This window comes from Chinchilla lanigera, unplaced genomic scaffold (genome assembly GCF_000276665.1).
Source record: "Chinchilla lanigera isolate Chin_1 unplaced genomic scaffold, ChiLan1.0 scaffold00019, whole genome shotgun sequence".
In the NCBI taxonomy this organism is placed as follows: domain Eukaryota; kingdom Metazoa; phylum Chordata; class Mammalia; order Rodentia; family Chinchillidae; genus Chinchilla; species Chinchilla lanigera.
Window position 1 is genome coordinate 184,194 of NW_004955420.1, and position 13,497 is coordinate 197,690.

General features: G+C 37.0%; 1 protein-coding gene across 6 annotated transcripts in view; it reads right to left on the bottom strand.

Moving 5' to 3' along the window:
- LOC102018607 (probable ATP-dependent RNA helicase DDX5) overlaps positions 1 to 13,497 on the bottom strand; it is a 49,316-nt gene that overhangs the window by 13,687 nt on the left and 22,132 nt on the right. For 4 of the 6 annotated variants that reach the window (XR_001233771.1, XR_001233772.1, XR_001233770.1 and 1 more), the window contains exon 2: positions 11,182 to 11,310. Coding sequence is in view for 1 of the 6 variants with exons in the window: in XM_013513565.1 (XP_013369019.1) it covers positions 6,730 to 7,452; positions 11,182 to 11,190 (732 nt within the window). In the remaining 5 variants the exon portion in view is untranslated. Of the gene's footprint in view, positions 1 to 6,417; positions 7,453 to 9,358; positions 10,029 to 11,181; positions 11,311 to 13,497 lie in introns of those variants that run through there. The other 2 variants (XM_013513565.1, XR_001233773.1) reach the window with 2 other exon arrangements.

Sequence of the window (13,497 nt, forward strand, 5' to 3'; positions counted from 1 at the left end):
ATATCAAATTCCTGAACAGCCCAATATCAATTAATGAGATTGGCAGCATGATTAAAAATCTACTGACAAAGAAAAGTCCAGGCCCTGATAGGTTCACAGCAGAATTTTACAAGAAATTCCGACAAGATTTAATACCAAACCTCCACAAACTATTCAATGAAATTGAAAAGGAAGAAATTCTCCCTAACTCACTTCTGGAGGCAAGCATCATACTGATACTAAAACCAGAGAAAGAGCCAACCAAGAAACAGAACTACAGACAAAGGGGCCAAACAAACTCACTGGAAGAACGACAGCCTCTTCAATAAATGGTGCTGGAAAAATTGGCTGGCCACCTGCCAAAGACTGAAAATAGACCCAAGCCTATCACCATGCACCAAACTCAAGTCAAAATGGTTCACAGATCTCAATGTTAAAGCAGAAATACTAAATGTATTGGAAGAGAAAGCAGGTAAAAACCTTGAAGACATAGGGGTAGGCAGAGAGTTCATGAACAAAAACCAAAATGCACGTGAAACACTTGAAAGAATCAACAACTGGGATCTCATCCTACTGAAAAGTTTCTGAATATTTAAAGAAATCACCAGCAGAGTAAAAGGAAAACCCATAAACTTGGAATAAATTTTAGCTGACTGTCCCTCAGACAAAGGGCTTCTATCTAGAACATATAAAGAATTAAAAAATATCAGCCCCTCCAAATTCAAAGACCCAATCCAAAAACGGGCAGCTGAGATGAATACACACTTCTCAGATAAAGAAATACAAATGGCAAATACATAAGAAAATGTTCAACATCATTAGTCATTCAAGTAATGCAAATTAAAACAACACTGAGATTCCACCTTTCCTCAGTAAGAATGGCTAGCATTAAGAAATCAACGTATAACAAATGCTGGCAAGGCTGTGGAGAAATAGAAACCCTTCTCCACTGCTGGTGGGAGTGCAGACTGGTGAAACCACTGTAGAAATCAGTTTGGAGATTCCTCCGAAAACTAGGTTTAGAGGGCCCATTCAACCCAGCTATCCCCCTGCTGGGTATTTTCCCAGAAGATCTAAAAACACCATATCACAGCAATATATGTGCACCTATATTCATTGCAGCCCAATTTGTAATTGCTAAATTGTGGAAGCAACCCAAATATCCAGCCACTGAGGACTGGATAAGAAAATTGTGGTACTTTTATATAATGGAATACTACACAGCTATATAGAAAGATAAACTTGAGGACTTCATAGGTAAATGGTCACAACTAGAGACCATACTCATAAGTGAAATAAATCAGACCTGCATGTGCAAGCACCGCCTTGTCTCACTAGTGTAAAACCTTGAAAGAGTTCAGTTAAACTAGGAGGTATGATAGACATTGTGAAATGATAGGAAAACACTAAAGGGTAAAGGGCAATTGGGATGTGGGAAAAGGGAAGGGAAAGAAGGAGAAATTTTGTGTTTATGTATATACAGGATAGTTAACATAGTTGTTCTACTGTCTTCTATTTCTTTGCTGAAAGAAACTGTCAATGAGTCCTTGATTGATCAATATTGCATGTCTGTATCTGTTTTCATGAGAAACCACTTTGAAGATATCAATATGTAATACAACAAGCATTGTTAATTTCCTACCACTTTGTTTGTAACTCTGTATTGTCTGTACTGTTCTTTTGCTATGTTGTAAAAGGTTGTCTGTCTATTAATCTTTTCCTAGTTTTTTTAAAAATAAAATAAAAATAAATGAATAAATAAGTAAAATAAAATATTAAAAAGTTCCAAGCTTGGGAATGTATTACTCAGGAGTAGGTGTTTTACTTCTGAAATGAAGCTATGTTCTGACTGGAGGACTCAATATATAACAGGGAGATGGAAAGTCATAGTATCTACCTCAGATTTTCTCCAAGGGATGAGCAAGGAAATATCTGTGCAAAAAAATTTTAAGTGGAAAGAGGAAGGAAATTAAAGCCTCTTTCCATCGTGGAGTCCCACTCTTCCAACTTAATATTTCACAGAATGGTTCTGAAAGGATAACATACCAACAATTTGCTCAAGGAGGAGTCTTGCTGACAGGGCTTGGGAAAGACTTTTTACTATATACCCCCCTTGGACATTTTGAATTTTTAACCACAGAACTTTTTTTTCTTTTTTGTCTTTTTGAGACAGGGTCTCACTGTGCAGTTCAGGCTGGTCTTGAGCTCATTTTGAAGCCCAGGCTGGTCTCGAACTTTCAACGATCCTCCTGCCTCAGCCTCTCAAGTGCTGGGATCACAGGCATGTGCCACCACACCCAGCTCTGTATTTTGTATTTAAAATTTTTCCGTTTAAAATGAACAAACTGTATCAGACAGCCTCTCCTCTCCACTGACCCCCAATAGTCCCTCTTCCTCAAATTCTTACCCTGATGTAACCCTCACCTGCTCAGGGTAGGCCAAGCTTATTTTGTCTTCTCTACTAAATGAAACATGGAAGATGTGGGGGAGGCCCCTTCTGTGGCCTCAGGCTTGGTCCTCTGACTGCTTATTCTGTGAGGCCGGTTTCTGTGTGCCCAGGTAACCCTGTGGAGCGGCCTGCGTGATAAACTTGGCATTGGATTTTGTAAAGCTGCCAGCAGCCATAGGCCCTTCAGGTAGGGTAGGAACTGTAGCTCCGACCCACAGCTTAACGGTAGCTCTGGAGATGTCCTGAGCCTAAGACTCACAGCTCCTCGCTCTTAACTTGTCAAATCACAGAAACTGCAATAATAAGTGTATGATGTTTTCAACCAGTAATTTTTTTTCTTTTTGTACCAGGAATGGAACTCAGGACCTTGCGCTTGCCAGGCAGGTGCTTGTGTCACTGAGCTATATCCCCACCCCTTCAGCCACTAAGTTTTGGAGTAATCTGTTTCACAGAAACAGAAAACTAAAATCGTATTTAACAAACACAAATAGCATGCTACCCACATATACTTTCGATTTAGAAGGTAGGCTTCTGAAGTCACTGCCCCACAAGCCGTGCTAATTTAGTTGAGCTTTGCTTTCATTTTTACTATGAAGACCACAGGTTATTTTTTCCTTACATAAAAGTATATTATACCAACAAATACACTTGTGAATGTACACTCTTAGTTCCCTTACTGAGAGACAGGCAGAGGGGAAAAATGATCCCTCCAGATTTCAAAGTTTTATTAATTTTATATAAGATAATATGATAATAAGCTGGAGACTAGCAAATGTCAAGTTGTTCAAAAATAACTTCAAAAATAGCTCTTTGCCTATCTCTCTTTTTCTTCATCCAATCTTCAGTGTACTGAAGGAATTCTGTCACATGACCTTTTACCTGCTCTAATCCTCAGCATTTAGAAGGTTCATAAAATATCCAGTATGAGTTAGCAAATGCTATGGTGGGCAATAAAAAGAAAAGCTTAATTAATAGTGGCAAAGATTATATGGCTTAATCCATATGATGACTTGAATTTCTTATCCCCTGCTAAATGAGTCAGCTGACTTGGTACCTGATTGATTTGAACAGACATGTCTCAATGTTTCTCTCAGGAAAACATTCTGATATGCCTTCCTAGTGTGTACTGTCACAAAAAAAGCACTGTGCTTAATTTTAGATAGAGACTAAAAAGAAGGAGGAGAAGCAGGAGGAGGAGGAGAGAGACAGGTAAGGGAGGCTCTCTCCAGCTCTCAGGAGTCTTTACTGGAAGAAGAGGAAACTGAAACTACTGTACTTGCTCAAATCAAGATTACTTTCTTTGCAGGTTAAAGCTTCCTAATACCATTTAACAAAATGAACACTTCAGTAGCACAGATGATTTTAGAAGGTGAAAATTTGACTTACTTTATCATATAGGAATTGTTTTAAACTCCTCTTCACATTCTGCTTTAGTCTCGAGCATACTCTGTACTGTCCATGAGAATAAGACAAAATATGAACAGCAAAAACTACCAAAAAAATTTTCTTTAAAAAAACTAGTCTCAAGACTATTTGGCAAATAGGGTATTGGGAGTTATGAAATATTCTGTTTAGATTGACTAAACATTCACATGATTAAGTACTTGCAACTATTTCCTCTATGGACATGCTTCAGACACTAAAAAGAAATAATAGAATTTGAATATCCCTATATTGTACCTCTAAACATAAAAGACTTAGGCAATGACATATATAGTTACTAACATCACCAAAAAAGAGACAATTGGATATGACCTGTCTACTGATGGAAATCCATGAAACCTCCTGTGAAGTAGTCTTAGAAACCAAGCATTTTAAAAAACTGAATCAAATTAAATGTCTAGATTCTAAAAATAATTTACAGAAAACACAGGACCAAGGAACAAACAAAACATTACAACAGTTATTAAAATAGCAAATCAAGACTGTGGGAAACTATATAATAGACTTGAACTGATTTCCTTTGATAAATAAGTTGCAAGGAAAGGAAGAAAAATGAAAAGAGAAAGCCTATAGATTAGAAGATACTTAAGATTCAAATCATTCAGATGTAAAAATTCTGGACATAGCAATCATGATCGTAGATGATGAGTGTGAATTTTCTTAATTGTTTCACTTTCTTTTACAATGTTTGACTAAGGACAAATCATTTCTATATTTGTATTAGGTGATTTGATTTTTTTAATTTTTAGTAATAAAATGTACATAATACAAAATTTCCAACTTTAACCATTTTAAAGTACATCAATTACATTCACAATGCTGTGCAATCATCATTGCTATGTCCACAACTTTTGTTTTGTTTTGGATTTTTTGCCTTTTTGAGACAGGGATTTACTATGCAGTTCAGATTGACCTTGAACTCACTTTGTTGCCTAGGCAGACCTTGAACTCATAGTGCTCCTCCTGCCTCAGCCTGCCAAGTATTGGGATTATGGCTATCCAAAACTTTATATCTGGGGGCTGGGGATTTAGCTCAGCGGCAAAAGCGCCTGCCTGGCAAACACAAGGTCGTGAGTTCGGTTCCCGGTACCGGAGAAAAACCAAAAAAAAAAAAACAAAAAAAACAAAAAAAAAACTTTATATCTGAATGATTGTGTGTTGATTCCCCTCCCATTAGATGCCACTGAGCAATACGTATAGACTCAGAGGATGTCTGCATATGTAGTGGGTTTGCTTCACAGCTGAGGAACAACACTGAATATGGAGAACCCCCAATTTTATAACAAGCAGTGAGCAAGCTTAGTCTTTGTCCTGGGCTGAGAGTTGGTATACACAGATTGGAAAGAGGAGCTACCACATTCCTTAAGGTTATCAGCTGCATACAAATCCTGAAAATTAGGCCCGATAAACAAACAGCCAGGGTTGGGGTTATACCTCAGTAGCACAAGCGTCGGCCTGGCAAGCACAACATCCTGAGTTTGATTGCTAGTACAAAAAAAAAAAAAAGAATGTCTACTAAAAGAACAGCCAGGGCCTTACAGACTTTCCCTACCCAGAGAGATATATAGGAATAAAAGGGGTCCAAAGAATATGACTTTCCCAACTGTGACTGTTTTTCTTCTAAAACTTCATCAAGGGGAGGCTGTAGATAAGTCACTGGGAAAACAGGTATAGTCATGAGTTGTTACTTGTTGAAATTGGATTTTGAGTACATGAGGCTCACTGTACTTTCCATTTTATTTGGCACATAGTGAAAACTTTATACAGTAGAAGCTTTATAAAATCTACTTACTAAAGAATTATTATATCAAATATGTGGGAATACAAATGCTCTTAAAAAAAGAAGTATATTTTAAAGTACATTTGGCTATTTAAATACAGTATAAGGAATATTTAATTCTGTTCACTAATACTAGAAATGTACTTCAATCAAATGTAACTTTTGTTGTTTTGTTTTGTTTTTGATCCAGGGTCTTACAATGTATTGCTTTGTTTTTGTTTTTTGTCTTTTTGAGACAGGGTCTCACTATGCAGTTCAGGCTGGCTTTGAGCTCACTTTGTAGCCCAGGCTGATGTCGAATTTGCAATGATCCTCCTGTCTCAGCCTCCGAGTGCTGGGATTACAGGTGTGTGCCACCAGGCCTACCTCATGATTGTCTCTCACTCAGTCACTCTGATTGGGTAACACTGGAGAGCAGTGCAAGTGTTATTCTGATACCAAAACTGGAAAAAGAACTAACCAAAAAAGAGAACTATAGGCCAATCTCCCTAATGAACACAGACACAAAAATTCTCAATAAAAGACTAGCTAATAGAATGCAGCAAATCATCAAGAAGATAATACACCATGACTAGATGGGATTCATCCCAGGAATGCAGGGATGGTTCGATATATGCAAATCAATCAATATAATACACCATATCAACAGAGCTAAAGACAAGAATCACATGATCATCTCAATAGATGCAGAAAAAGCTTTTGATAAAGTCCAACACTTATTCATGATAAAAACCCTACAGAAATTTGGCATAGATGGACTTTACCTCAATCTGATCAAAGCCATCTATGACAAACCAACAGCCAACATCATACTAAATGCACAAAAATCTTCAGCAAGCTGTCTTACTTCCTCTGGTCAAGTTGCACTCCACATTAAGGTTTGCTTATCAGGTCTTATCTGATCCATAATCTTCCTTATTTGGGGATCAAAGCCCATATCAAGCATTCTATCTGCTTCATCAAAGACAAGGTAGGTTGTTCTTCTCTGATTAGTTTTTCCACATTCTAAAAAGTCAATCAGTCTCCCAGGTGTTGCAATACAGATTTCTACACCTCTCTCCAAATCACGTACCTGTGGTCACTTGGGAGCACCACCATAAATGGAAGTGGACTTCAAATGACAAGCTCTACAGTATTCAGCAGCTACTTGCTGCACCAGTTCCCGAGTTGGTGCCAACACCAAACAAATAGGCCCATCACTTCTCTCTAGGAATGGCTGATGATTGATGTGGATGATGGCAGGCAACAAATAAGACAATGTCTTCCCAGCTCCAGTCTGGGCCACTCCAAACATATCCAGTCCACTTAGAGCAACTGGCCATCCCTGAGCTTGAACAGCAGTGGGTTCAGTGAAGTTCTGCCTTGCAATCACATCCATGACATGTGCAGGGAAGTTTGCTTCATAGAAATGCAAAACTGGCTTTGGACAGTTGTGACATCTCACTGTAATTTCCTTCTTTCTTCTGTATGTCTCCACCTCATGTGCTGTATGCCTATCCAAATCTGGGTGTTCCTGATAAAAGTTCTTCTCCAATTTGGGCAGCTCATCAAGATTGCACATCTTTTTAACTAGGTTCTCCCCAGGATTTCCAAACTTCTTTCCAGACGGCACCTGCTCTACTCTTTCCAAATCGAAGAGCCCCAAACCCTCGATCCCGGCCACGGTCCAAATCAATGCTGTGGCTGGCAGGGAACAAAGTGAACAGAATCCCGTGCGACCAGTAGCTGGAAGGGGCTTCAGTGATAGCGAAGCCTTCCGGGGGCAGCAGCAGAAGAGGGACTGCGATGACAGGAGCTGGAACTGCTCAACCAGAGACCGACAGAAATGAATAAGGCATGTAAAGAATTTTTTAAAATCAGGCCCCCAAACTCAAAGACCCAATACAAAAATGGGCATCTGAGATGAATACCCACTTCTCACATGAAGAAATATAAATGGCAAATAAATACATGAAAAAATGTTCAACGTCATTAGTCATTTGAGAAATGCAGATTAAAACAACACTGAGATTCCATCTCACCCCAGAAAGAATGGTTGTCATCAAGAAATCAAACTATTACAAATACTGTAGGGGCTGTGGGGAAAAAGGAACTCTTCTCCACTGTTGGTGGGAGTGTAGAGTGGTGCAACCACTGTGGAAATCAGTCTGGAGATTCCTAAAAACTAGGATCAGAGGTCCCATTCAACCTAGCTGTCTGCACACCGCCCCCCCCCCAGGTATTTTTCCAGAAGAACTGAAAACATCATACCACAGTGATATATGTGCACCTATGTTTATAGTAGTGCAATTTGTAATAGGTAAATCTTGGAAACACCCCAAATGTCCATCAACTGAGGAATGGATAAAAAAAGATATGGTATTTTTATACAATGGAGTATTAATCAGCTGTAAAGAAAGATAAACTAGAGGCTTTTACAGGTAAATAGATACAACTGGAGACCATACTTATCAGTGAAATAAATCAGATTCACTGTGTAAACATTGTATTTCCTCCCTACTACAAGAACCTGAAAGAGTAAATAAAATCTGAAAGGTACAATAGATATTGTGAAAGGGAAAAGAAACTGCTCAAATAGGAAGGAGCAACTGGGATGAAGGAGGGGAGAGGAAAAAAAAAGAAGGAAGAGGGAAAAAAAAAAAAAAAAATTAAAAATAGTATATATATACAAGATAGCTAGGATAATTGTACTACTAATATCTGTTGGTTTATTGAAAGGAACTGTTAAAGTGTAATTGTTTGATCAATCTTTCATGCCTATATTTGGTTATATGTGCAACTATTTTGATGATGACATTATGTAATATAACAACCATTGTTAATATCCTATCACCATAGTCTGAAATTCTGTATCATTTTTATTGCTCTCTATGCTCTTTTGTTTTTGTTTTAAGCGGTTTTTTTTTTTTTTTTTTTTTTTTGGTCTTTTTGAGACAGGGTCTCACTGTGCAGTTCAGGCTGGACTTGAGCTCACTTTGTAGCCCAGGCTGGTCTTGAACGAGCAACAATCCTCCTGCCTCAGCCTCCCAAGTGCTGGGATTACAGGCACTCGCCACCACACACGGCCTATGTTCTTTTGTGTATGTATTTGTTTTTGTTATGTTGTTTTTTTTAAAAGTGAAAAACAAAATTTATATGTATATATAAGGATAGCTAAAATAGGTGTACTACTGATGTCTGTAGTTTTTTGAGAGGAACAGTCAATGCTTAAAATGTTCTTTTTTCTGGACCAATTTTACATGCTTGAATTTGGTAATTAGAGTGACTTATCTGAAAACAGTATGTAGTATAAGAACCTTTGTTGAACTCCTACCACTTTGTACGGTGAAGCTCTACATCATTTCCAAAGTTTTTTAAAATTATGTTTATTATTTCTTATTTGTTACTGTCTTTGATCAATCTTATATTCTTGTGTCTAATGGACTGAGCAACTTCGTTGAAGATAACAGTATGTAATTTAGCAACCACTGCAAATTTCTATCACTTTGCCTTGAGGTCATGTATCATTTTTGTTGTTTTTGTGCTGTTTTGATTTTGTCTTCATTGTTGTTTTGTCAGTGTTTTAATTTTTAAAATAAAAAAATTTTAAAAAAGAAAATCATCAGGTGCCATTTTGAAAAAAAAAATCTGAATTAATTTAGGCTGTGCTTTTTTTTTTTTTGTACTGGGAATTGAACTCAAGACCTCACACTTGCCAGGCAGAAACTGTGCTGCTGAGCTATATTCCTGACCCCAATGTGCTAATTTTTTTTAAAAAAACTTCAAATATATTTCATCTCCCTCTTTGCCTCATTCCCCATTCAGTGACTTTTATTTTACCAGCTAGAGTTACAAAAGTTTATAAAACTAATTATTGACTTTAATGATTGTTTGTTTCCTAGTGTGAGGAATTTATTCTTATCAAACAAAACAAAAAGAAGGCCTCAAAAATCTTGCTATAAGAATATTCTTGCCATCTTTTTAATAGTAATTAGCCCTTAGTACTTGGTGGGAGAATATCAGATACACTATAATTTATAATTTTGTTTATTTCAAATAATTTTAAATTTAAGTTTCTGGCTATGTCAAGCCATTTTGAGAAAATTGATGCCAATGTTTTTTACAATTATAAAATTGAACTAATCATCCTGCAGTTCCTAACTAATCCTTTTAAACATATGAACTAGGCCTTTTTAACATATGAAGTGTGATTTTTAAAATATGATGAATTTTTAAAATTGTAAATTTGTTACAGTAAGAGCGGCAGTGCTGTGAATCCCCTCACAACGCTCCCCTCCGCTCCCAGCACACTTCCCTCTTCCTTCTTGCCGCTTGCTGACACCGCGCTCCAAGTCCTTTTTCATCTCTTTAGCTGCACTGTTGTGGCTGCCTGCATCCCTGAAAGATCAGAACGTTTACTTTCATAGTCATTTTGGCCTTGGGAAAGAGCCAGAAGTCTCGTGGTACCAAATCTGGTGAATAAGGACACACCATTTTTATTGACATAAAATTTGACAGAAATTACCATAAATGTTTGATCAACAAGAATTGCTCACAAAATACGTAAATGTTTACATTTTAAAATGTTTTACAGTAAAAGATATGTAACGATTAATCACCCTTGAAATACTCAAAATGTTTCTTCTTGCTTTAAAAACACTGATCCTATCCTTGACAATGCATCTTTTGCTGTGATGTTTTTTTTTTATTTTAAAGAAAATAGTAAAAAAAAAAAAAAAAAAAAGAACAATAGCAAAATACAAACAACACAAAGCAAGGACATTAAAAATGATACAGGGTTTCAAACCAAATGATAGAGATTAACAATGGTTGTTATATTACATATTGTTATCTTCAACAAAGTTGCTCAGATTACCAGATGTAAAAATAGAAGATTGATCAAATCATTAAAGGGAATAAGAAAACAATAATTTAAAAGAACATTAGAGACAATACATAGTATCACTAGGCAGGATTGTAGGAATTCACCAATGGATATTGTACTGCAAATTGTTGTCATCACATAAATTGCTCAGATTACAAGATACAAGCATGCAAAAACAGTCCTCCATGTATGCATCATATTGGATCCCTTTTGAGTAATCTTCAGATTCTCAGAAATAATTAGGAAACTTTCAGTTCTTCAGTTTTGGTACGCAACTATTCATCCACCCAATGCATATTTACTAAGAACCTATAAGCCAGGCTGATTGTCCCAGGTTGAGGTGAAAGGCAAACTATGTAGATTCAAGTTAGTTGATCAAAGTGTTTTGTAAGCAGTAATAGTCCTCTCTCTATGCATGTCTGTCTGTCGGTCTGTCTGCCTGGGTGTGTTTATGTAAGTCAAGTTTGAGGGGGAGTAAATATCAGTATTTACCAGGCAGAGTTTAGTCTCATGTCATTAACCAAACTAAAAATAGACTGTGCCACAGTGCCTTGGAGCATAGACTAGAAGTCATCCATCTGCTCTCTGAACACTACAGAATGTGGCAATCCTAGACATTTCTGTCCTTCTATATGGGTCAGGCTGATAATTTGCTGATCAACTGACCTGTGACATTTGTGGGAGTAACCCAACAAGTTCTGTGCAGGAGGCATAGTGTTTGCTGGAGTTATTTCAAATGCAGTGCTGGGTTGTGCTTTGCTTTGATAACAGAGCTCTGCGGCAGTTTTCTTTCATCTACAAAACAGAGATTACAAGTGTTTAGAAAAAGCACTGGTATAGTTTGATAAGTACTAGTTGAGGACAGTTTTCTGATATTTTCAAGACTTCAATTGCAGTCTTCTATTACGGCAAGATTTTCCATTCAAACACCAAATAAATAGCAATTGATTCACTGAAAACAGCAAAAAGAACTTTTATCCATGGTGTTTTTCCCTTATGAATGAGATCATGATCATGTAATTAATTGTTATATGAGACTGAAATTACTGTTATAATCTAACAGCTGGTTCAGAATCCTTTAGTACTCAACTTTTCCTAAATCATCAAGTTGGCTGGTTGTGCTTTATAGTAACATCAATGGTCTATCATTAAATCCACTCATTTATTGAGCAAGTAAATTAATAAAGATTCACAGGTACAGAACAGAATGAATTAGCCCACACCTAGTCATTTAGGTTGTATAGATAGAAGAAGAATATCAGTAACTCCAAAGAACAATTCTTAACAAAAGCAAAAAGCAGTACTTTTCCTCCTGGATGATTTGGGGGGAAATCTTTGTTCCAATCTGATGACTGTTTTCATAATAAAGGCGTAACAAATCATTATTTACTAGGTTTTGTCTATTCCCATCAAACTCTGGAGCCAAATGACATCTACAATAAGTATTCTAGCTGCTGCGCATATAGCTCAGTGGCAAAGTGCTTGCCTGACAAGCACAAGGTCCTGAGTTCAATTCCCAGTACAAAGAAAAAGAAAAATTGCTCATGGGGTGTGGTGGTACATGCCTGTAATCCCAGCACTCAGGAGGCTGAGATGCAGGAGGATCGTTATGAGTTCGAGTCCAGCCTGGGTTACAAAGTGAGCTCAAGGCCAGCCTGAACTGCATAGCAAGATCTTGTCTCAAAAAGACAAAAAAAAAAGTACTCTAAGCATTACTGCTTCTGTAACATAGACGTTTTCCTTTATTTACTTATTTATTTGCCTTTGCCATAGTAGGGATCAAATCCAGGCCCTTATGCATGTTAGGCAAGCATCTTGCCACTGAGTTACACTCTCAGTCCTGAGAACTTCCCAAAGTGGTGGTCAAGTAGGATAACTTCTTATGAATATTAGTTATTATCACTAAAATATTTAAATCATGAATTAGGGTTTTATTTTTTAAATTAAAATAGCCAGGTGTGGTAGTGCATGCTTGTAATCCCAGCACTAGGGAGGCAGGAGGACTGCTGTGAGTTTGAGGCCAACCTGAGCTACATAGTGAGACCCTGTCTCAAAAAAAAAATGGAAATGAAGGATAAGAATAAGAGCAACACATAGATTGGTCTATAAAGAAGATAACTGAGCTTGGATAGATGCTATAAAATGCAATAATTCTACAAAGATTCAAACATTTTTCATGAATATTAAAATCTGTAATTTAAAAACAATACCTTCAATCCTTGGCATCTATGGAGAATTAGCTTCCTTAATATTCACTGGAATCTCTAAATGCCATAATCAACTAATACTAAAGTCCCTGATGTGCTGGATATGGTGGCACATGCCTGTAATCGCAGCACTCAGAAGGCTAAGGCAGGAGAACTGCCACAGGTTTGAGGCCAATCTGAACTGCATAGCTAGACCTTGTCTCAATAAAACAAAACTAAAGTCCCTAATATAAATAGCAGAGTGTCTGTATACACACAACTTCTTATACACTTTAAATCCTTTCTAGATTACTTATAAAACTTAACAATGTTATGTTGTATATATTGTTATTCTACTGCATTGTTTAGAGCATAATGACAAGAAAAAAGTGTACATATTCAGTACACATGCAATTTTTGTTTTTTATAAATAGCTTCGATTCACAGTTGGTTGAATCCATGATGCAGAACCCATGGAAGCAGAGGGCTGGCTACAGTTCGTTCAGTTCTCTTTTTCAGGGTGGTATATAAGTTAGGATATTCTGCAGTCTAACAGTGACAGAGAATCCAACTACAAACTGGCTTAAACCAGAAAGGAAACTTGTTTATCTGGTAGCCAAAAAGTCTAGACATCTGGCTTCAGGCAAGGCTGAATTTAATGGTTTAAGTGCTACCACTAAGGATGCAGTTTCTTGTTGTGATGTGTTCAACTTCATCTTCAACTTCAGAAGAAATGATGCCCAAGAATCCCAGCCCACTCTTTCCCTTAGGCTACTTCTTTTTTTTTTTTTTTTTT